The following is a 21498-nucleotide window of genomic DNA, read 5'->3' on the forward strand; positions in this document are numbered from 1 at the left end:
AATTGCTATATTACTTACACACTACTTAAATGTACTCGTTTTCTGTTAAAACCTTAAGTAAATATAATTACAGTGTAATTTCATGTAAAATACATTTAAATTCTGCTTATAATACGGCTTGCACCTAAGGACATTTTTTTCTATGTAATTAAAGTGTTACCAAACAAATAACATGATGAGGACTAATGTTGAGGTTTGAGTGCAATGGGTGATGTCATGGTGGGTAATCCAAGGCTAGTTGTCCAGTCTTTAGTATGGACCTAATGACCATAATGTTATTTTCAGTAATACTGTATGATTGATATTATGGGAAAAGTCTTAACCCCAAAACGTGACAAAAAATAAACTTTTGCCTTTCGTTACAAGACCCATGTTACATGTTTTACACCAAATTTTTTCCTCTTTCTTTTTTTGTGGGTGGTTCCAAGCTGGATGCCACAGTTTTGGGTCAGAACAAGGTGACATGTTTGCCATAGCTGTGTACTCCGGTCCCCTCTCCACTGCAGCGTATGAATGAAGACATTTATTACAACAGAGACACAGAGGATTAGCAGAGAGCTTAAACCATTCTCATGGTAATGCACAGAGCTGGGAGTGCGCAGATAAACACAAACACTCACCTTATCAAAACACCCAGACCTGAGAGACTACTCCTTAACAGCACCGACGGAGTGGCTGAGAGACCCTGACAGGAAACAGGAAACCGAGAGAACAACCTAAGTTAGCTGAAGCAGATTATTCAGGGGAAAAAAAGTCAAACAATGAAGTCATTCATTTCATATTGCACTTTAACGCAAAAGGCATGACTTCATTGTCTAAGCCAACACATAAAAAAAAACAAAAACAAAAAAACTTTCATACAGGCCTCAGTTTGGTCTCACAGAATCAGACGCTTAAATCTTAAATTTGATGTTGCTGCCTAACGTATTTAAATGGGGCGCGTGAATGTGTCACTGTAATACTGTTTAAGTAATCAATCAGTGCATGAGTCATGAGTATTACTGTATAAAACACGAATATCCAGAAGGTCTGCTATTACTGAATAATGTAATGCAAATCTGTGCGATGTGTGTGAGTTGTGAACATTGTGTAGCTGCTGCCGAGTCGTCAGGCACAGACTTTTTACCTCTGAAGCTTTTTAAGAGGGCAGCCTAATGTTTGATACATATATTATAGTCATGTAACGAGCTCCAGCACCTTATGTACAGGCAATCCATCATATCTGATGTCTAGTATTGACCCATAAGAGCAGGAAAAACTTCTTTTTCTCTGAATGATGGCTAATAATTCAAGTTAGTGAAATGTGATTTTTGCAGTAAATTGAATATTTTTGAATATGACACCTTTGGATGACAATAATCAGACTTGTGAAGATGTTCATGTTGTGAATTACGGATTTAGATTTTCAAAATGAATTAATTCACCAAGAAAACCATATACACCAATGGGGAATGGGTGTTTCTGGTTAAACTAACCTTCAGATCGCTCTACTGTCTAATGACTGACTCCTTCTCGAGTTCTATTGTGGTCTGTGCAAAGAAAGACAATGTGAAAGACAAACGCAGCAGGGAAGAAAGTAATCTGTCACGGCATCCTACCCGCTCGAGGCAGTCCACCGCTCTCACTTATATCTTCTCAACATTGTAGTGAGACAACAATCTCAGCCACTAAAACCACGAGGCTCCAAATCTTCCATTTTGGCTCCTTTGAGAGAAGACGGGCCAGCAGCTGAGCTCTGTGGATTTTTATAAACCGCTTTTGAATAGACTCTACCTCTTTGAATGTTGCATTAAGATTCATCCAGGTTTCATGGAGCCTTAAAATACTGCTAAAGCAAGCATAACATAAATGAGCAAGATTTTCAGAGCGCATGTGGTTAGAACTAATTATCAGAGGTGTGGACTCGAGTCACATGACTTGGACTCGAGTCAGACTCGAGTCATTAATTTTATGACTTTAGACTTGACTTGAAAAAATGTTCTAAGACTTGTGACTTGACTTGGACTTTTACACCAATGACTTGGGACTTGAATTGGACTTGAACCGGTTTACTTGAAAAGACTTGATATTTTACCCCAAATATAAAATTTAACATGCATATTATATAGAGATTGAAAATGTGACGTCATTCACGGGTAGAACCGCAAAGGATTCTGGGAACTCGTGGCAAGCGGTACTAGCGCACGCAGGCTTTCAATTAAAATCAGTTATACAGCGATAAAAAGAAACACAAAAATGTCAAGAAGCTGTTGTATTATTAACTGCAATAGCCGGTCGCATGACAGCCACTGGAAGCCGACGGGTAAAGAGATCAGTTGTTATCGGATTACGTCGTTGAAGAGAAATTGTTCAGCCATGTTTCCGAAGTAACAAAGAGGCGACTGGATTGCAGCCATTCAAAGACCAAATATAACGTCCCAGAACACTCCAGCTCACAGGTTAGTCTGCTCCAAGCATTTACACGAAGGTCAGTGTTTTTTAGTAGTTAATACGTCATTTTCATAACATAATTGGTGATATAGGTTACAAGCAAGTCTGGCGCTGAACAGAAATTGTCGCGCTATGCTCCTTTGTTTATTGTGCATAAATAGTGAATTGTCCTGACACAATATTGCGTTTCGCCTCTGTTATTATGGTACATTGACAAAAACATATACTTTTATTCACAGGATAAAACAGGTTTTTTGTATCACTAATTGTCCAGTACAATTACAGCATATATTATTGTCACTGCTACATTTCTGTGATGGGTACCAGAAATTATTTCCACTACTAATTAATTACCGTTGAGCTCAAAGGTTATATTAATAAACGGTTAAGGAATGTATATTTATGACGACGATTTGTGAGACTGGTAAACTTATGATACGTACGATGGTCTTTCGTTCTACACGGTGCATTTCAAGGTCCTGTACCCATCCGTCAGTAAACTGTACCTGGGCTTGTTGCAGTGACCTGAAGTTACTAAACTTCATGAGTGTGTGCACTCACTCCAAGAACCGTATGATTATAAATATGCATATAAATATGCTACGATGAGATAGCTGACTTCATCTAACTAGCAAATGTTGTCCAGGCTACGTTGGTGATACAGTTTTTTTTAATGTGTATGATATTTTTGTCATGCGATTTTAAAGCCGGTCCTACAACCGCATCCAAGAATAACATGCAGCTTATCTCAGAACTGTGAACTGTGAAAACTATTCTTGGAGCTAGGTTTAATTGAGCTGCATTTTAAAGAGGTGCAATTTCACAATTTGTGTATATTTTCTAAGTTCACTATTTTGTCATGTGTTGAGAAAAACACAGATTTAAAAATTACATGGTCTAATATTTACATTTAGCATATAACTGCAACATTATTTTTTTCGTTTTTTTTTTTAAAGACTCGAAAGGACTTGAAATTCAAAGTTTCAGACTTGTGACTTGACTCGGACTTTTACACCAGTGACTTGAGACTCGACTCTGACTTGCCTGACATTACTTGAGACTTGACTTGAGACTTGAGGATAAAGACTTGAGACTTACTTGAGACTTGCAAAACAATGACTTGGTCCCACCTCTGCTAATTATTAGTGTGCAGGAATAACACGACCAAAGGATTTAGGACCAAGTCAAACGCAAACCTCAAGCTGTTCGAGAACAGGCCAAGTGTAATCTCTATAATAAGTCCTTCGCGTTTAATCAAGCTAAGAGTTTTTAAGTGTCATCTTCACTGTTTTAACACTGACTGATATGCTTTTTTCTCTCTCTCTCTCTCTCTACACACACTTTCACCAAAAACAATTTAAAAAAGTGCAGGTGTCAAAAAAGCTAGCACCCAAAAATTCTCCAAAGATGGAACCACTAACACCAGTGGCTACTGCTAAAAATGAACCAAAGATCTGTTAATGCAGCACTCAGACACGGTGTGAGAATCCTGATAAAAATATGTACCCACTTTTTTCCCCCCAGTGGCCCTAATCCTCTTTCATACAAACTGCAGTGCTCGTGACATCACACGGCTGATGGCTGCAGTGATGTAGTAGATATAGACAGCATGCTTTCTAATGAAAGTACCAAGATAAGTCTCAGATGTTTCAAAGACTGATGTCATTTAACAAAACAAATAAGTGTTTGGGGGCTAAAGTACGACGCCAATACTTTTAACTTATAAAAGCAGCTTATGTAGGGGACAGCAGTGTGCCATGAGATGAATCATCATCAATCTGAAAAATCTGAACACATTTTAATGATTTAGTATTTAGTATTTATTTATTTATTGTCATTGTCAAGAACAATGAAATTGCGTTTGGGGCTTCCATACAACCCAAAAAAAAGAAGAAAATAATAAATACCCCTTAAAACCCAAGTGTACATATTTAACCCAGTGTGACTCCAATGCAATAAGACAATCCTTAGCAATAATGTTCATAGAAATTCAGACAAAGACCTGAGAAACATGACAAAATACAACAATGCAACCCATTCAATATTATTGTACTGTGAGATATGATATCAGATATGATAGTTATCTATTTAAGAAAGGGGGGGGGCAGGAGGGGGAAGAGAATAAAGATATGATGCACCAATGCAGACCAGTTCATTGCTATTAAGAAGTTGGATATGGTTATTGTCCGTGAGAGGGGGGCAGAGAGTTCAGGAGCCTCACAGCCTGTGGATACAGGCTGTTGGCCAGTCTGGATGTTCTGGCCTGTATAGACCTGTATCTTCTCCCTGAGGGCAGCAGATGGAAAAGGTGGCGCGCAGGGTGATGTTGGTCCCGCAGGATACTGTGCACCCTCCTCAGACAGCGAGTGGGGAAGATATTACTGATCTCTGGCAGACTTGTTCCAATAATTCTGCCAGCTTCTTTCACCACCCGCTGGAGTGCTTGCTGATCGGCCTTGGTGCAGCTGGGGAACCACACTAAATCACTCTGCTAGTATCGATCCAATACCATAGTTGTTATTGAAACTATCGATATTTGGATTGATCTGTCGATCCCTAATAAACTGACTCATTCTGTTTAGTATGAAAGTGTAGTAAGGGTCAAGGTTAAATTCTCTGACAGTGGTGTGGTGTCATGGGACAGATTCAGTGCGACCCTTGTAGGCATGTGTAATACCAGTGTTTTACCTTGGTGGATGATTTCTGCTAAAGTGACTTCACTAAAAAAAAAAAAAAAAAAAAAGTCTCTTTTTTCTAATCAATGGTTCAGTATCACACAGTATCTAAACCTATATCAGAAACTATCAGTGCCAACCACTTGAGCCCCTTGGAAGCTTCATGTGACATTTATTGAAGCAATCCAAAATATTACTTTCATGCAATGAATTGTTACACAGGGATGGTTTGAAATTGTGTGCGTTTTAAAACGTGTTTTTTCCTAATCTTTTTGATTGGTCATCTGAAAACACACAATCTAAACCCAAAATTTCTCTCTTTTTTAAAATTCGCCCTCTATAGGATGAGCCTTTAACTTTTGCTGTGTGCCACCACCATATGATTTTTATTTTTTATTTAGACACATGTTGTTCTTCCTCCCTCCCTCCTCTCCTTGCCTCTGACTGCCAGTCTTCCACGCAGTGACAGAGATGTAGCTTCCAGATCTCTCCCCTGCCACCTCTGATTAAGGCCGCTGTGAGCGAGACACACCTGTACAGCTGATGGGAGACAATGCCGCTGCTTCCTCCTAGAGATTGATTTTCTCCATTAAAACGGGCCCTTTGTCTAAAAACCCTGCACCCTCTTTGTTATGCTAAAGAGAAGATGGAAGATTTCCAATTCAATTTGGGCTGAGCCGAGGGCCGGTCAGCTATATGGGCCTCCATTGTCCTGGCTGAGCCCGCTGGGACAACGCTAGCGTCTCCCAAACGCCAATTAAGCTGGACGGAGAAACGGACGAGGGATAATTGACAGGCAGGAGAAAGGCAGCCTCTTCCTCTGTTTCATCATTGAAAAAGAAAATCAAAGACACAGCAAAGGAGAGGAGGAGAGAAGTGAGGGATGAGAGGAAGGGAACAGTAATAACCTGTAATATGTTGCCCGCAGCAAATTACATGAAGTGTTTTGCTCACGTACATGAAATGGGCACCAACAGAGCAGAGACAAACACAATGAGGGCCGTGATTAAGAAGAAAGTTGGAGGATGTTCATGAAAAGTAGCAATGTGGGGGGAGAATGGATCGAAATGTCAAGCACTGAGAATAGACAGCTGAGTTAAAGTACACTTTTTGTATGATGCACTTTAACCTTTTAGTGTCACGGACCGCCGGGGCAGACCGTGTGGAGTGAGTGGAGGACCCAAGAGCAAACAGAGGTGAGGACACAAAACCGGACTTAACAGAAGGCGAGCCTTTATTTAGGGCCGAAAACATAAGGAACAAGGCAGCAAAGGAACTGAGGGAAAACCTGAACATAGACTGGGAAAACTATGGCTAAACAAGGTACAAACTAGGACTAGTTGAGGCTGGGGAACTATGACAAGGGGTAGGGGAGATAACACAGACGACGCGACACAGACTACATGAAACACAGAGACTAAATACACAAGAGGGATGATCAGGGGAAGTGGCCACACATGGGAACACAGCTGACACAGATAAACATAACAAGACATGGCAGGAGTAAACAACACTGACGGGAGACTGTCAAAGTAAAACAGGAAGTACACAGAGGTACAAACAGGAGGAGAGAGAGAGAGCACGGGCATAGTGGGCTGGGGAAACATGGAATAAAACATAAGGAGAGACGAGGGCTCACAGATACACAGAGGGGCACACAGGGGGCAAAAGCCACGAATGGAAAACACTAAGGGAACAACACAAGAGGGCAACTCAGAAAACGTGGCCTAAAATAAGGAACGAAATACAAAAATACAAAGAACTAAGAATACTGGGCCCACATGGCCCAGGACCATGACATCACCCCCCCCTAAAGGGCTGGCTCCCGACAGCCCAAACCCGAGAAACAAAACAAAAACAGAAAACATCCCACCCAGGGCGGGAGGCGGGGGACCAGGATGGAGGGACCAGAACGGGAAACAAAAACAAACAGAAAACACAGGAGCACATGACCATAGTCCGAAGAAAGTTCAGGGGGCCGACCCAGAGCCCACAGGCACAAGAGTTCACGGGTCACACGGTCGGGGGGCCGACCAGGCGGGTGGCACAGGTGACAGAGCTGGTCCGGAGGCCGGCCGTGCGGAAGGCAATGGCGGCTCTCCAGTGTCAGGCATACTGGCCGAGGCCCGGTGGGCACAGGACCAATCGTGGCGGGACCAGACGAAGCACAGGCCGGGGCCGCAGCAGACGAAGCACAGGCCGGGGCCGCAGCAGACGAAGCACAGGCCGGGGCCGCAACAGACGAAGCACAGGCCGGGGCCGCAACAGACGAAGCAGATGCAGAAGCCGAAGGTGGCTGGATGGGCGACTCGGGCCCTCCAGCTGACGAGGCATGAGGCTGGACGTGCTCCTCGGGCCCTCCAGCAGGAAGAGACGGCTGAAGCAGAAGGCAGTCTGAGGCGGAGAGAAAGCTCACGCCATTCCTAGCAGGCCGAGAAGCAACCTGTACAGCAGACGTGGCATGAGGCTGAACGGGCCCCTCGGACCCTCCAGCGGAGACAGGAGGCTGAACGGGCTCCTCGGGCCCTCCAGCTGGAAGAGACGGCTGAAGCAGAAGGCAGTCTGAGGCGGAGAGAAAGCTCACGCCATCCTTAGCAGGCTGAGAAGCAGCCTGTACAGCCGACGAGGCATGAGGCTGAACGGGCCCCTCGGATCCTCCAGCGGAGACAGGAGGCGAACGGGCTCCTCGGGCCCACCGGGCACACCCGGGCATCCAGCAGCAGATGCAGGTCGGGCTGCGAACTGGGCAGGGAGCTGCGCTGCTAGCTGGGCTGAAGCCTGTGGCGAAACAGACCGCTGGGACATAACTCCACGCTCTGAGAGGGCAGGTGAAGAACTGTCCTTAGCACCTGCAATCTTCAAACAGGGGTCAAGAAAGTGAACGCTTTTAATGTTCACAGTACCGGCGTTAGACTCTGAGAACACAATGTCTCCTGAGTCAACAGTCTTAGAATCTTTAAACTCAGAGTTCATTGTCTCAGGTTTAATGTGAGAAAACTTGGTCACATGGACGACCTCCACATGGCTGCCAGCGGAAATATTGCCTAGGGGTACGTTTCCAGTGTCACGATCAGTAACACATACAATGTTATTCGTCATGTCACAGAAAACCAAAGTAGACTGCACTTCAAACTCAGCCTTGGGATCATTAGCTTCATGGGGCGTGGCTGAGGGAGCAACACCTGAAACAGAACTTTGTCCTTTTAAGCCATTAACGTGGCTTCTGCTGCCCTTGGCTGCCCTCGCTGTGGAGCTAAACACAGTTTCCTTATCTCTCACAGCATCCAGAACACAGTCCAGGTTATCCATAGACCCTCTAGCATGAGTCATGACTGTCTCAGGCCGAGCATGTTCTGACACACAATACACCTTCTTGGCTAACGTGCCCATGTACTCACTGTTTATCAGTTCGCCACCTGGTCTCAGGTCCTGGACTGAATTACTCCTGGCAGAGGTGGAAACAGGTGCCCTGCCCTCACGGAATGGAGGAGGGTCAATTTCTGGGTCTAAGTTCCCATGCCTAGAATTCACAGTGGCGTCCTCACCAACTAGAGTGGGTTCATGGTCACAATTCTCAGACGCATTCAACTGGGAGTCAAAAGGCTCAGTTATATAAGCCACACAGGAAACAGTCTCTGGTTTCTCTAAATCATTAACATGGTATCGAATTTCCTTATCTGCTCCCTCAGAACAGGTAGACACAGCCCTGCCATCCTCGCTACATGACACTGGCAGGGTTTCTGTTGGCGCTTGTACGGCCACATGAAGAGCTTCTACATCACAATTCCTGGAAACCCCACTTAATGGGTCATGCTCAGTTTTGCTCACATTTCCAGCAACAAGAATGCCCCCAGACTCATCATCAGTGATTGAGTGGTGGTTAACACAGGTCACACATGGAAACGCTAAACATTCATGTTGAGACACTCTACAACCCTTGGGGGGCCTCTCTAGCTGTTCAATTTCAGTCTTGCTGCTCGTAGTATTACTATCAGCTGGTCCATTTACAGTCTCTTTAGTCTTGGCCGGTAAAACAGATATTTGCACGGACTCTGGCTCTTTGATACGATCGCCTCTCTTATGGCTGAGCCCGCAAGGCAGCAGTTCAGCAGTGGGCATGATCTCGCCCATGGAAAAGACACGTGGAGCAAAAGCACAGTCACTCACCTCCATTTCGGAAGGGGCACGAGATGAAACGAGACCCTCCCCAACCGCCAGCTGCCGCGCGGCGCCACGGTGACGTCGCCGTCGCCTCTTCCCTGAAGGCGACGCGGTGACGGAAGCTCCGGTTGCAGGGGAAGTGAAACGGGGCAGGCCCTGGCAGCTCCGCGGGCCCCCAAGAGCGAGGCGCGTTCCCCGAAAGACTTGCTCACAGTCGGGGGTCAGCCACGGCTTCCACCGGAGCTTCTCCTCCAGCTCCGCGAGAACCACCTGCTCCCGTTCAGCGATGTCCCGGGCAGTGATTTGTGGGGACATCTCCTCAGAGCCGAAAATCACTGCTGACACGGACTCGGCTTCGGCCAGCGGTTCCGGCCCAGGCGACTGCTCTGACGACACCCCGGACTCTGGCTGCGCTGACGTGCGGCGGCGACGAAGGCGCCGCTTCCTCCTAGCAGCGGCTGTTGACACAACATTGATAGCTGTGACGGCTGGCTCCTCATCCTCCGACCACATCCGTGCCAGAAAGGAGGCTGGAGAAGCGAAGTCCGAACGAAACGGCGAGGGTGAGCGGCTCGTGTACGAAGGAATGGATGGTAGCGACCCCAGGTTGCGTCCGAGTCTCAGTGAGCCAACTTTAATCACCCCGGAGCCGCAAGATGGTGGAGGCGGTGATGGGGAAGTTGCGTGACAGCGGAACGGTGGTGACGCGGCCCGTGCGCTGGGCGCCTGCTCCTGAGGACGGGGTTGGAGGATGGTGCGGAGGTAATCAGAAATCAGGGGGGGTAGCGCCTCCCACAGCCAGGGGAACACGGTTACGCTCACCCGCAATGGGTGAAGCAACTCCTCCGTATCCTCCTCCCCGGAACGCTGCATCCACTGACAGCATAGCGCTTCCACTGTCTGAACGACCTCCCTTCTCTGTGTCGCTGGGTCCATACTGGTCGCGTCGTACTGTCACGGACCGCCGGGGCAGACCGTGTGGAGTGAGTGGAGGACCCAAGAGCAAACAGAGGTGAGGACACAAAACCGGACTTAACAGAAGGCGAGCCTTTATTTAGGGCCGAAAACATAAGGAACAAGGCAGCAAAGGAACTGAGGGAAAACCTGAACATAGACTGGGAAAACTATGGCTAAACAAGGTACAAACTAGGACTAGTTGAGGCTGGGGAACTATGACAAGGGGTAGGGGAGATAACACAGACGACGCGACACAGACTACATGAAACACAGAGACTAAATACACAAGAGGGATGATCAGGGGAAGTGGCCACACATGGGAACACAGCTGACACAGATAAACATAACAAGACATGGCAGGAGTAAACAACACTGACGGGAGACTGTCAAAGTAAAACAGGAAGTACACAGAGGTGCAAACAGGAGGAGAGAGAGAGAGCACGGGCATAGTGGGCTGGGGAAACATGGAATAAAACATAAGGAGAGACGAGGGCTCACAGATACACAGAGGGGCACACAGGGGGCAAAAGCCACGAATGGAAAACACTAAGGGAACAACACAAGAGGGCAACTCAGAAAACGTGGCCTAAAATAAGGAACGAAATACAAAAATACAAAGAACTAAGAATACTGGGCCCACATGGCCCAGGACCATGACATTTAGGTTGAATTCTGCTGTTTTAATAAACAAGATTCCCAATCACAAGAAAACAATTTTATCAATGATCCTAAGTGAAAATTCGACCTGGTCATTGTTATAATAACTCATGTATCATCATCATAGCTACTGTACCTCAAAGATGAATATACCACATAAACCAATTTTTAAAGAAATGTAGAGCACACAGTGAGGACTTATGAGAAATACATTTTCTTTCTGGTGTTGGATTGAGTAGTTTAAGCTAAGAATAACACAATGATTTGGGCTGAGAATCTGACCTTATCAAAGACTAACCCTATCTGCTGAACTAATAGGTAAAAGTTGTTATAAATCTGGACACCCTGTTCATCTAGGACAGGGATGTTAAAATAATTTTGCATTGTGGGCCATATACGAGCCAGACCAGACAAACTCCCCTTTTCTGTCAATGTATAGAAGTCTAACTACACATTTCATTCCTGAGATATCTTAAGATAAGTGAAAGAAATGCAATTTCAACAGTAGGTCTTATCTTTTTTAGACATGATAAAGAAATGCTGCTGTATTAAATGTAAGACATCCATCAGCACGACTCTTTGGACTTAAACTGTAACAAATAAATGTGTAAAATTACAGGAAAAGTTTTGCTTGTTTGTTGCCCAAAATGTCCTGTAATTATAAAACAGAGGTTTTGTTAATTGACAGAACATTGTGTTCTTACTGTGGGTCCACTGTAAAAATCTGAGATTTCTAGATTGTAAAGAAAAGACTGGAACTTTCTTTCATTTTAATGTTCATCTACTGGTGATGGGGGAGGTTGTCATGATGAACAAAAGCTTAAAAGCTAAATAAATAAATAAATAAAATCACATTTTGGCCAGATTGTAGTCCCTATTTTGGCCCCCAGGCCTTATATCTGACACATATTTGATCTAGGAGTAGAAGTATACAGATTCAAAAGTAGTAGTTTCTAATTCAAGGTCATCACATTATGCTGTGTTTATGATGGTCTTGGCACCAAACATATTTATAGCTGTTAAATACATTAAAGCAGCGGTCCCCAAACTTTTTGCGACACGGACCGGTTTATGCCCGACAATATTTTCACGGACCGGCCTTTAAGGTGTTGCGGATAAATACAACAAAATAAAACTAGTACCGGTACTGAAAAAAAAGAAGATTTATTCACAACACATGGGAAAAGACCCAGGAAAACCAAGTTAACGCTAAAAATGATAACAAATTAATGCTAAAAACCGATAAAAACCCTGAAAACCATACATTTCACACCTGAGCCTCATCGCGGCCCGGTACCAAACGATACCCGGGGGTTGGGGACTGCTGCATCAAAGGGTTTTGTCTTTTTACATCTCATTTTCTTGATCACCCTTCTTTTCGTTTGGTGATTTGTGTAGATGTCTAATTGATCTCAGAAAACTGGACAAAAAATTTTCGCTGTCAAGACAATCTGCGTCTTAAACTCGTACACTACAATGTAAGTAAGAGTTGCTCTTGAAGTGTGGATTGTGAGAGATCCTTAAGCTGATTGCTGCTTGTTATAATATCACTAGTCCAGCAGACTGTTCAAGACAAGGTTAAAACATATGCAGGGGTTTAAGGAAAGGTAAACTACCAAGGCAGAAGGTTCGACTGAATAGTCTGTTTTGCTAACTGAGTGAAGTGACCCAGAAGCAGGATGCACTGAAGCAACCTGTATGAAAGGAAAGGAGATAATTCCCACATATAAAACCAAATAACACGGCACTCAACTATTCATGAAAATGATCAGAGGTGGCAAAGTGGTACAGATCTTGAAAACGGTCCTAAGTGTGTTTTCCATTTAGATAACCTGCTGATATGTTTTGAATTTTCAGCAACGGGCTGGTAAAGCCAAAGCTAAACTGTTTACTTTACACTGTTGTAAGAAAGTGTTGCAGTTCACGAATGTCAACTCATACAAGCTCTCTAAATCAAGTTTAGAGAAAATCGACTTATTTCATTTTATTCTTTAATTGTTTTTTTGTTCCAATCTTTGTAATGAAGTCATCTTTTTTTCTCTTTTCAAATGTTTTAGTTTCTATGACCTTCATGAAACAGCGTTAGGAACATCAAGAAGTTTAGTATTAGTGCAGTTGGACACCACAGATCTTCTTTTCCCAACTCTTTAGAAATTCTCTTTTACACCCTCCTTGACTTCAGAACATCTTCCACAAGGAAAAATGATTAGGAAAAAGAGGAACAGTAGGAGGTAGTTTTTGGACTATTGAACCATATCCAAAGAACTACTGAGACACTACCGTGTGTCTGAAAACATTTTAAAAGCTGACTCAAATTGAGACAGCACTTTGCTGCAGAATGAGTGTACAAACAACTTGACTTTGAATCATAAGGTTAAGATTTTATGAGCAGTTTTACAGCAGGGGTCCTAGTGACCCAAAAACGGGATCTCATAGGTAAAAGTCTGCCATGCCTGAATCTTACTTAGACGCTCCTCTTCTGGGCAGCCATTGGCTTCCACTCACGTCTCATTATACTTTGAAAATACATTACTGTAGCTGACTGTTGAAACTTATTTCACATTGTGCAATCAATAACATGCATACTGAGCCAGCATTAATTTAATAGATGGCATATTATGTCTATATGGTGAAGCCACATTGCATTCCTTGTAGTGAATCTCAAATTAATTTTGAAGGTTTTAACTTGAAGCTCAAATGAATTATTTAGAAAGTTGCACATCTCAGTTTTCCAAAGGAAATTATAAAAAAAAATGATTTTAACCAAAGTCGCTGTCATTCAAACAAACACACAGCAGCAAACACACTAGCTGAAAGCATAACTCTACTAGAGGTGAGCGGATTGATCCAAATATTGACAGTATTGATAACAATGGGTCGATGCTGAACTACAAAAAATGTCTGAAACTTCTTGTGTTGACTGTCGCCTTTCTTGTAGCGCATTTAAACAGACACTGATCCAAAGTGCTTTAGAGACTGGCACAATTACATTCCAGGTCTCAAAAAAAATGATAGGTGTGTTTTGTTGTGTTAGCTAATTATTTTGGAAAGTTGGGTTTATAAGTTTAAAGTATTGGTAATGTTATTTGTATTGACAGAAATGGCCCTGTATTTACTTGTTGCAGGATTGATACCAAAAATTGCAGCATTGCGCAGCACTATGTCCTCTCAAGTATCAGGAAGACACATCTCTATACTATTAAAACATATTAGTGCTTTTCTTATTTTGTAAACCTCATTATTTTGTCAGAATGGCTGATATATACACATCTGCATATCCCCCCTAAAAAATATGAAAAACTATGAAAAATAGTCCTTCCTTTTTTTTACGTTTTCCTCTTTCTACATTTTATACTCAGTTACATTGTGTTAATTTAGAAAAATTATCTTGCTGCAGAAAAGTGTGTTTTTGTTATTGTCACCTTCGTGTCTAGAAGTAAGAAAGCAAGTCTCCGTTTCGGGAGAACTGCTTTCATGTGTAAAACGGGAGCTGAGAGGCTTGATTTAAACGAAAAAGGTTTGAGTTCTTTTTTTCAAAAGTGATTCCAGTGATACAGACACAAAGGATGAACAGTACCTGCTCCTCTCCGTTTTACCACTGAGAGCTGTGTGAATGTGCACAATAACTGAGACACATTCAAACGGGAAAAGCTGCCTATTTTAGATCACGTTTAATTTTATTTATGTTTTGAATAGGTCTGTTTGAGCTACGGGCTTGTATATAGCATCATTAGTTATGATATCATTTTGGAGTAAACATGTCTTTGAATTATATAAGTCATAGATTGCATGGCAGGAAACAGGCTTTCAGGAGGAATGACACACAAAAAATGAAAAACGTTGAGCAACTATGATCCTAAAAATCTTACTCGCCTGTATTCAGATATATGTATCTATATGTACAGTAAATATCTGAAGGGAAACAGCTTGTAGCTACTTGTAAAAACCATCCTTTCTTCACTTTCTTACCCCCAACACCCCCCCCCCCACACACACACACACACACACACACACACGCACTCACACACAATTTTTAGCGCTCTTTCTCCCGTCCTCTAATTGCAATGTCTCTCGCTCCTTCTCTCTATCCCTCCCTCCCCCTTTCACTCTCTCTCCCTCTCGCTGCTGGCTTGTGACAGACGGCCTAATAGGATTTAATAAGCCCCATTTGCATGTCAGCCTTTTAGATTTTCTGTAAGAAAGAAAGGTGATGGGAGGGATAGGGGTGGATGGAGGGGGAGGGAGAGAAGGAGGGATAGTTTGGAGGAATAGAAATAAAAGAGCAAAAGAAGGGAGCGTGAGGATAAATGGGTTGGTTTAAGGACTTTCCCCCCCCTTTTTTTAATGAAGTTTATAAAGCTATTAAACAAATTGGTTTAAAACAGTGCTCGATTGGCTTTATCTTTAAACATGTAATATCATGCTTTCACCTTTTTTTCTATTATTATTTCTTTAAATCAGAGTGTGAGCTGAAAACTGGTTCCACTGTTTAACATCAGCAATAATTGTTAATCTCTCTTTTTTTATACAATGGTTAACACACGTGAAAGAACAAAGATTTTGCTGTAAATTCAATATTCAGCCTGATCCTACAGTTTCACGTCCCTTCTGCTAAGTGGCTTTCGTGCTTTTGTTTGGATTATGTTTGTCATTTAGCGCAAATGTGCACAAAGGACAGCAGCAGAAAGTCAAGATTCTCAAAAACGGATCACAGGATGATGAGTCATCCAGGTATTACTTGACAATCAAATGTCATCATGTTGGAAGAGCTTATTGTTTCCACCCATACTCCAAAGCCCAATCATTTGTTTGGTTTTTGGGTTTTTTTTCAAGTGCTTAAAACATCCCATTTGTAGCACCATGACTTTAAAGAGTGACTGTTGTCACACTGAAGCAAAGGCCGAGGTAGCACCGTGATGTTCGGCCTTATTGAAGAGGAGGCCGGGGCGGATGTTTTGACGTAAATCTAGATAAGATTGCATCTTGTTTCCACCAGCGTCATGCTTTTTTTCATTCTTCCTCTTCGGTTTTGTGACAGGTGATGATCTGACATCCTCTCTGTGCTTTGGGGTCTAGTTTGAAACATTAAAATGAGTCTTGGAGAATATTTGCTGTGCATATTTAAGATAACGTGCAAACATGCTTCTTTTACAGGACGTAGACAATGCAACACAAGATTTTCACATGACACAGAGCTGAAGGTATGCTTCATGATGTTTGAGATTTATTATGGTGAACTGTGCACACACATGGCTTTATAAATCTAGCGAAAGGAGTGGTGCACCTTTTTGCTTTAGTTTGAATTCTGCATCTAAACGTACCCACAGCCACAGATGCCGATCAAGAGCCTAATGAGGGGGAAAATGACTTCTCAAATTTGCTGAATACGTTTCAAGAAGCAAATACAAACACAGATTTACGGTTCAGTTTATGATTTTATGCTGGCCCTGACACAAATATTTACTCAAAGCATAGGTTGTGAGAGACACACACAGACCGTCGTTCTCTAAGGATTATTATTTTTGAAAAAAGAAGAAAAAAAAGAGTCCAGCCAAAAACCAGAAGTGTTGCGCACACATCTCCACATGCTCTCTCACACTCGGTAATCCGCATGTTGGTAGCTGTTGTTTATTGCCGTGTAATGGGATCAGGATGAGGCAGCGCTGATATCGGAGCAAACATCTCTCTCTCTCTCTCTCTCTCCCTCACACACACACACACAACTGCTGATCAAACATATCCCAGGAAACATTGTGATCCAGGAGAAACGAGAGGGCTAATCCTTTTAGCCCTCTAAGAAGTCTCTCCCTCTCTTGCTCTCTTTCTCTCTCCAAAACCATTCTTTATCTTTCTCTCTCTGTCGTTCTTTCTTCCTCATTTTTGGTCAACAACATTTTTCCTCTCTCTCTCTCTTTCTGTCTCTCTGCCACTTTTACCAGCAAGAACCCAGTTAAGGGGAGAGAAAGAGAGCGAGCGAGAGTGAGAGAGCACTACTGAGCTAAATATACACACCAGTGTGTGTATCTATGTGTTAAGAGGAGATTGATCTGCTTGGTTTGCTGAGAGATTAGGCCTGATAAATCCTCCTTTTAAACCAAACGAGCCTTCGTCAGCCTCCTTCCACCTACACTCTGCATCCGTCTGCCTGTGCACATTCCTTCATGTCTCCACATTTATCTCCATCAAGCGCTGGAAGTTTAGTTCGAGCTGTTCTGAAGTTCTGGAATGTAAATGTGGCCCTCTTACTGGATCTGTTATATGCTAGATGATGTAATTAAGCCTTTTTGTTTGCGCCAACAGTTTTACACTGGATGATTTGTACACTGTAAAATAATGGGAAATCTTGAGTTTCATTTCATGTCTACTGTGTTAATGGCTCCATTAAAGGTTTGTTCTCAATCTTTACATGATAAAATATGAAAAATGAATGAAGCATGTTAGGTTGAGTAATCTGGGGAATCGTGATGTTAGAATACTAAAGATGTACAGATTAGCATCTGGATCCAAAAGTAATAGGATGATGACAGAGTTTGGGTAAATTTGCCTCTGCACACCACCGCAGCTGATATGAAATGAAACACAGTGCAGATCTTCAGCTTCAATTCAAGGAGATTTACACAAACATTGTACTAACTGTTTATGACCAGTTACAGAGCATCGTCATCAGGGTGAAAAATTAAACACACCAATCAGAGAAATAGTAGAAACTTCTCAAAAACACTATTGAGGAAGTAGTGTAAGGCAGTTGCGTTCATGTTGTCTGCTTCATATTCTGACCCTACCAAATCTCAGAAAACTGCAGAAATCAAGACTCATCAGACCAGGAAACGTTTCTCCAGTCTTCCATTGTCCAACCAGTTTCTACCAGGTCCTTGTAGCCTTAGTTTCCTGTTCTTAGCTGATAGGAGTCACACCCATTGTGGTCTTCTGCTGCTGTAGCACATCTACTTTAAGGTCCGATGTCACGTGCTCTTCTTCATATGGTGTTTATTGAGTTATTCTTGTCTTCCTATCAGCTCAAAGCAGTTTGACCATTCTCCTCTGACCTCAAGAACGGCCATTCTTTGTAAACCCTAATGATGGTTGTGCGGGAAACTCGTAGATCAGCAGTTTCTTAACTACTTACCTTTTTTCTCATTATATAAAATAATTATTTAATATAATAAAATAAAACAACAATATGGTACATTTTCTGCAAATTCATTCAATTAATAGTTTATATAGTGAGTTTTATAGAGTTTTTTTAACATAATAAGTTATTTACTCAAAGATGAATGGTACTCTGTGGTTATTTTCTTCATTTTGTTTGGACCTTCTAGATAAATCTCTAAGAATGTAAAAATCTGACATATGTATGAAATACAGCATTTTCAAAACAAATAAATAGTTTTAACTGATGAACTCGAGGGCAATACATTGGACCAATTTATACCAATTTTTGATTCTTTGGTACAAACACACTTTGTCCATCCAAATTCTGCATACCACACAACACTGAGGCTCATTGTTAGATGAGGTAATATTGCAGACTGTTTGGGTATAACAACTGCTGTGTGGAGCTTGCCGTGAATAGAATATAACAACCAGAATGGTCATGTCATCATTTACATAATAACATTTCAAATATATTTATTTCCTTTCTTTCCACCTGCAGTGTAAGTGCTTTGATATAATATTGAATTTCTATATCAAAATATTATTTTCTTTTAGCTTGTGTTCAGTGTAATGTCAGTGCAGTCGCGTTTTAGAGCTGTGTTTGTCCTGTCGGACGTGATATTGTTTTATTGCTGTTTGTCTTTTTTATTCATCCTGTTAAACTCAAATAATCTTCACTCTAATTGCCGTGTAGCTATTTGACAGCGTACACACATAAAAAAAAAAAGACAGTATGATTAGTGCATATCACATTCATAGGTTCATGTTAATGCTCACTTCTGCGAGCAGGACATGCTTGTGAAATGTGTGCGTATGTGCGCATGTTTGTGTGTCTTCAAACAGAGCTGTGAGTGCTTAATGAATTTACTTTGCTCTGATTGAAAATTAATTAAAACAGCCTCAAACAGACAGCCGCCCACAGAGAACCACTGGCAACACACTGACAGACAGATTACCGCTCTGAGGAGGGAGAGAGGGAGGGAGGGAAGCAGGAGGGAAAAGAGTTTGCAACTATCTGATGCACTTCCTACGACCCTACATGTCATGGATTATAGCAACCTTAGCCTAGCCGTTGGTGTAATTTTTGAATCTGTTTTATCAGTCGTACCGGTAGAACAACAGCAGTCTCAATCACAGACTAGTAGTCTTCTCCCTGGTGAGTTTGTGACAGCTGGTGACATCCAAAGCAATATTTGGCTTCTGATTCCTCTGAACAATGCAGGGAGCAGATTTACATAAATTAAGTTCTGGAATATGTAACTGACAGTTCTAGCCAAATGTGTTGCTATACTGCTTTTGTCCCAGTGGGTTAAACTCTGGATATTCTGGAAGTAGATGGAGCAATGACATTTCAGGATCCTTTATCTCTTTTCTTTCTTTTGTATGGACCATGTTCATCAACAGTGATTTCATCGGTGTTTGAGCCCATCAAGTAATTTTTGTCCTCACTACTGAATCAGGCCTATTTTAATGCAGCGATGGGGTCGGTCACCTCAAGTTAGGGCTGAGAAAAGATCACTGGCGTTCAAGTGTCCCCTTCATGTGCCCCATCAGGGGCACGCTGACTTTATATACAGCCTCTGCGATGTCATCCAGTCATCTGGACACTCCACTCTGCTCATTAGTGACTTGCCAATCACAAGGTAGCCCGCCCTAAATCAAATGTGGCTTTATCTTCAACTTGCAAGAAAGAAGCAAAGAAAGTTGTAGTTAAAGGTGAAGAAAAGAGTGCAGGCAGGGTGGAGATGAATGTCAGGGGAGATGAAGAAGAGTGAACGAGAAGGGTTTCATGATCACAGGGACAGCTCAGGTTGAGCAGTTTGGAGACTGAGTCAGAGAGGCAAGAGAGGCTGAGATGGCTTGTTAGGGACATGTGCAGAGGAGGGATAGTGGATATACTAGACAAAAGATGTTGCAGATGGAGCTGCCAGGCAGGAGAAAAAGAACAAATATTTGTTATGTAGCGAAGGAGGACAAGTCTGAAGAGGATGCTAGAAATAGAGTGGAGATACAGAAGATGATCCGCTGTGATGACCCCTAAAGGGAGCAGCTAAAAGAAAAGGATGTTGCAATGAAAAATACTAGTAGCTAGTCAATGCGACCGTAAGGTTATTGGGAACGTGAGGTTCTATACAATCTGATTGTTTTTTAATCATATGGGTTTTGTGCTCACCACCAGCCAACCCCTCCGGCGGGGCATTAGAAAGAATCCAGGTTTAAGCCACTTTCATTTCGGCTTCACTTTTCAGACTTGAACGCTACATCCATCTTTTATATACACTTTATAAACACTCACCATATTGCTTCTGAAATCAGAAACGTTTTATACTTCATTGCCTTTAATGAGGTATATGATGCAAAGTGTTTTATTTGTTTGGGTTTTTCTTACTGTTCTTCTCATCCTTTTTTGCCAATTTTTCTGCCACTAGGGTGAAGGGTCGAGGGGGTTTTCCTCATCTGTACAGTATATTCACAGTTATGTTTCTCCCAATGGAAAAAGGCGAGTGTTTTTCCTGCCTTGGGCCTTCTGTGCATACATATACAATGCGAAGGAGCCTTGAAAGGCTTCATTGTCTTCTGGAATGAATTGAAGTTCTGCTTCTGTTACTGTTCTGTTACTATACAAACAGGGTATTACAATGACCCAGTAAAGCTGTTGGGGGGGAGGGGGGGTCACTTTTGTGCCAAGTTTTACATTTTTGTGTAGTGATCAAACCCATCTGACACAGTGTTATGTTGGCATATTATGTGAACCATTGTACATCTGACTTTGCATCTACACAATTATTGTAAATGTTAATGGTGTTTCTTTCCCATTTCCCATTTTTACATTTGAGTATAATGGAAACACATTTTTACTCAGCCTTCGAATTAACTGCAGTCACCCCCCTGTGTGTGTGATGCAAGCTGTCTCTGTCCCAGCCCTGAATTAACCCCAATAACATCTAGGTTTTTCACACACCCCTATTTGCTGACTGAAGGATTTACACTAATAGAAACATTTTATTTTTCTAAGCAGCGTGTTGCTCGTGTATTCACAAAGATGAATCAGCAGTAATGCGCTCGTTCACAAAGCCCAAGTCACACTCGTAATTCTGAGGAATATCGTTTCTCCACCCCTCGTGTTCAACCCCCTGCGTCTCCACATTAACCATCTCTCCCCGCCTCTCTGTGGAGGCGAGTCTCACCGTTTTAAAGTCCCTGTTCTACGTAATGGGGCATGATCAAAAGCTCCAGGACAGCTACTATAGCAGACTGTGAGGTGAGCCTGCTTCACCATGCCTTTAAACCAACATGGATGACAAGTGATGAGAGGAAAAAATTAAAAAATGAAGTTTAACGCAGCTGAGACAAACTTAACTTTGAAGATAATGTGACTCCGCTAAGTTTTCTAAAAAAGCTAATAAACTGAGTTAGTGGGGAGGTGTTCTATCAAATAAGGACATATATCAATGTCAACAAG

The 21498-nt window shown here is 42.5% G+C and overlaps 1 protein-coding gene across 2 annotated transcripts in view; it reads left to right on the top strand.

Moving 5' to 3' along the window:
- Nucleotides 1-21498, top strand: part of LOC308393994 (uncharacterized protein) — a 110596-nt gene that overhangs the window by 35433 nt on the left and 53665 nt on the right. The window contains exon 1 of one of the 2 annotated variants that reach the window (XM_080878075.1): nucleotides 9641-10278. The exons of the other annotated variant lie outside the window; for it this stretch is intronic. Within the exon in view, the coding sequence (XP_080734201.1) occupies nucleotides 9923-10278 (356 nt within the window). The 5' untranslated portion in view covers nucleotides 9641-9922. Of the gene's footprint in view, nucleotides 1-9640; nucleotides 10279-21498 lie in introns of those variants that run through there. 2 annotated transcript variants of the gene reach the window in all.

The sequence above is a fragment of the Rhamphochromis sp. 'chilingali' genome (assembly GCF_963969265.1).
Source record: "Rhamphochromis sp. 'chilingali' genome assembly, chromosome: 3".
Classification (NCBI taxonomy): domain Eukaryota; kingdom Metazoa; phylum Chordata; class Actinopteri; order Cichliformes; family Cichlidae; genus Rhamphochromis; species Rhamphochromis sp. 'chilingali'.